The sequence below is a fragment of the Tetrahymena thermophila genome (assembly GCF_000189635.1).
Source record: "Tetrahymena thermophila SB210 genomic scaffold scf_8254119, whole genome shotgun sequence".
Lineage (NCBI taxonomy): Eukaryota > Ciliophora > Oligohymenophorea > Hymenostomatida > Tetrahymenidae > Tetrahymena > Tetrahymena thermophila.
The window spans coordinates 1,635-3,329 of record NW_002476059.1 but is presented as its reverse complement, the minus strand read 5'-3'; the positions used below and the strand labels follow the sequence as shown (position 1 = coordinate 3,329).

The following is a 1,695-nucleotide window of genomic DNA, read 5'->3' as shown; positions in this document are numbered from 1 at the left end:
TTTTAATATTGAAGAAAAAATATATCATTAAATAGTTAATTAGAAGGAAAAAATGAAGAAAAAATATGAAATAATAAGAAATAAATAATAAAAGCAAAAGTTGAAAATAAAATGATGAGCTAAATTAACAAAGAAAGAACAAAAAAAAGCAAGCACAATAAAAAGAAAAAGAAAAAAGAGCTTTATTGTTTTTAATTAGTTTTTATAATTAAAAATATCACAATCCAAAACAAATAAACTGTTTTTACTCAAGGTCAAGTGTCAAATTTGAGAGATTAATGCAATTTGCTAAAGCAGAACCTAAGCCTGATGCACCTTCATCACCAATTTAATTTTCACTTTTTAAATATTGAAGAAAAAATATATCATTAAATAGTTAATTAGAAGGAAAAAATGAAGAAAAAATATGAAATAATAAGAAATAAATAATAAAAGCAAAAGTTGAAAATAAAATGATGAGCTAAATTAACAAAGAAAGAACAAAAAAAAGCAAGCACAATAAAAAGAAAAAGAAAAAAGAGCTTTATTGTTTTTAATTAGTTTTTATAATTAAAAATATCACAATCCAAAACAAATAAACTGTTTTTACCCAAGGTCAAGTGTCAAATTTGAGAGATTAATGCAATTTGCTAAAGCAGAACCTAAGCCTGATGCACCAATTGCACCAATTTAATTGTAACTTTTTAAATATTGAAGAAAAAATATATCATTAAATAGTTAATTAGAAGGAAAAAATTAAGAAAAAATATGAAATAATAAGAAATAAATAATAAAAGCAAAAATTGAAAATAAAATGATGAGCTAAATTTACAAAGAAAGAACAAAAAAAAAGCAAGCACAATAAAAAGAAAAAGAAAAAAGAGCTTTATTGTTTTTTATTAGTTTTTATAATTAAAAATATCACAATCCAAAACAAATAAACTGTTTTTACCTAAGCTCAAGTGTCAAATTTGACAGATTAATGCAATTTGCTAAAGCAGAACCTAAGCCTGATGCACCTTCATCTCCAATTTTTCTTTCATAAAAATTATTTATTTAAATAAATAAAAAATATTAATAATAATAAAAGTAATTTTTAATTAAATATACCTCATTTGAATATGGAGAACCTAAAGAGATAAAAGTGAAGAGCTTTTAAACTTTTTTTATTAATTTATATAAATTTAAAGGATATTAATTAAAAAATTTATAATTACTTCTTCCAAATTATTATATTTTTTAATCTATTATATCATTTATTTTTTTTTTCAAAAATATTGAATAGCAATTTATGAAATTTAATTAATTAATTAATAATAAATGGTTAAAAAGAACAAATAAATATAATAATTAATTAATTAATGATCAAATATTAATTTATATATTTGGTTTTATGAAGAGATATCACAGAAAATTAATATAACATTCACTATTAAAAATTAATATTTGTATTTAAAACATATACTTAAAAATATATTTAGTAGGAATTAGAGATGACCAGTAATTTATAACCACTAAAGTTAAAATAAAAAGTAAAATTGATTTCTCCCTGAAGTTTTATTTAAATCATGGTATCTAATTAATCATGATAAATAAAAAAAGGATAGAAATATGATTGATGGATAATGTTTAAGATTAAAATATAACTAAAAAGTTTGGAATTTATATAATTTAATAAGATTTAATATAACACTAAAAGTTTCAAATTATTTGATC

The 1,695-nt window shown here is 19.2% G+C and overlaps 1 protein-coding gene across 1 annotated transcript; it reads right to left on the bottom strand. All coding sequences in view use genetic code 6, as the record gives it.

The window, feature by feature from the left end:
• Positions 1-217: 217 nt before the first annotated feature.
• TTHERM_002653387 (oxalate/formate antiporter protein) lies at positions 218-1,235 on the bottom strand (the record flags this gene model as incomplete). Its single annotated transcript, XM_012800515.1, has 5 exons — positions 218-338; positions 590-679; positions 932-1,015; positions 1,090-1,139; positions 1,197-1,235. The coding sequence occupies 5 exons, from the start codon at positions 1,233-1,235 to the stop codon at positions 218-220; spliced, it is 384 nt and encodes a 127-aa protein (XP_012655969.1).
• Between the last annotated feature and the right edge of the window lie 460 nt (positions 1,236-1,695).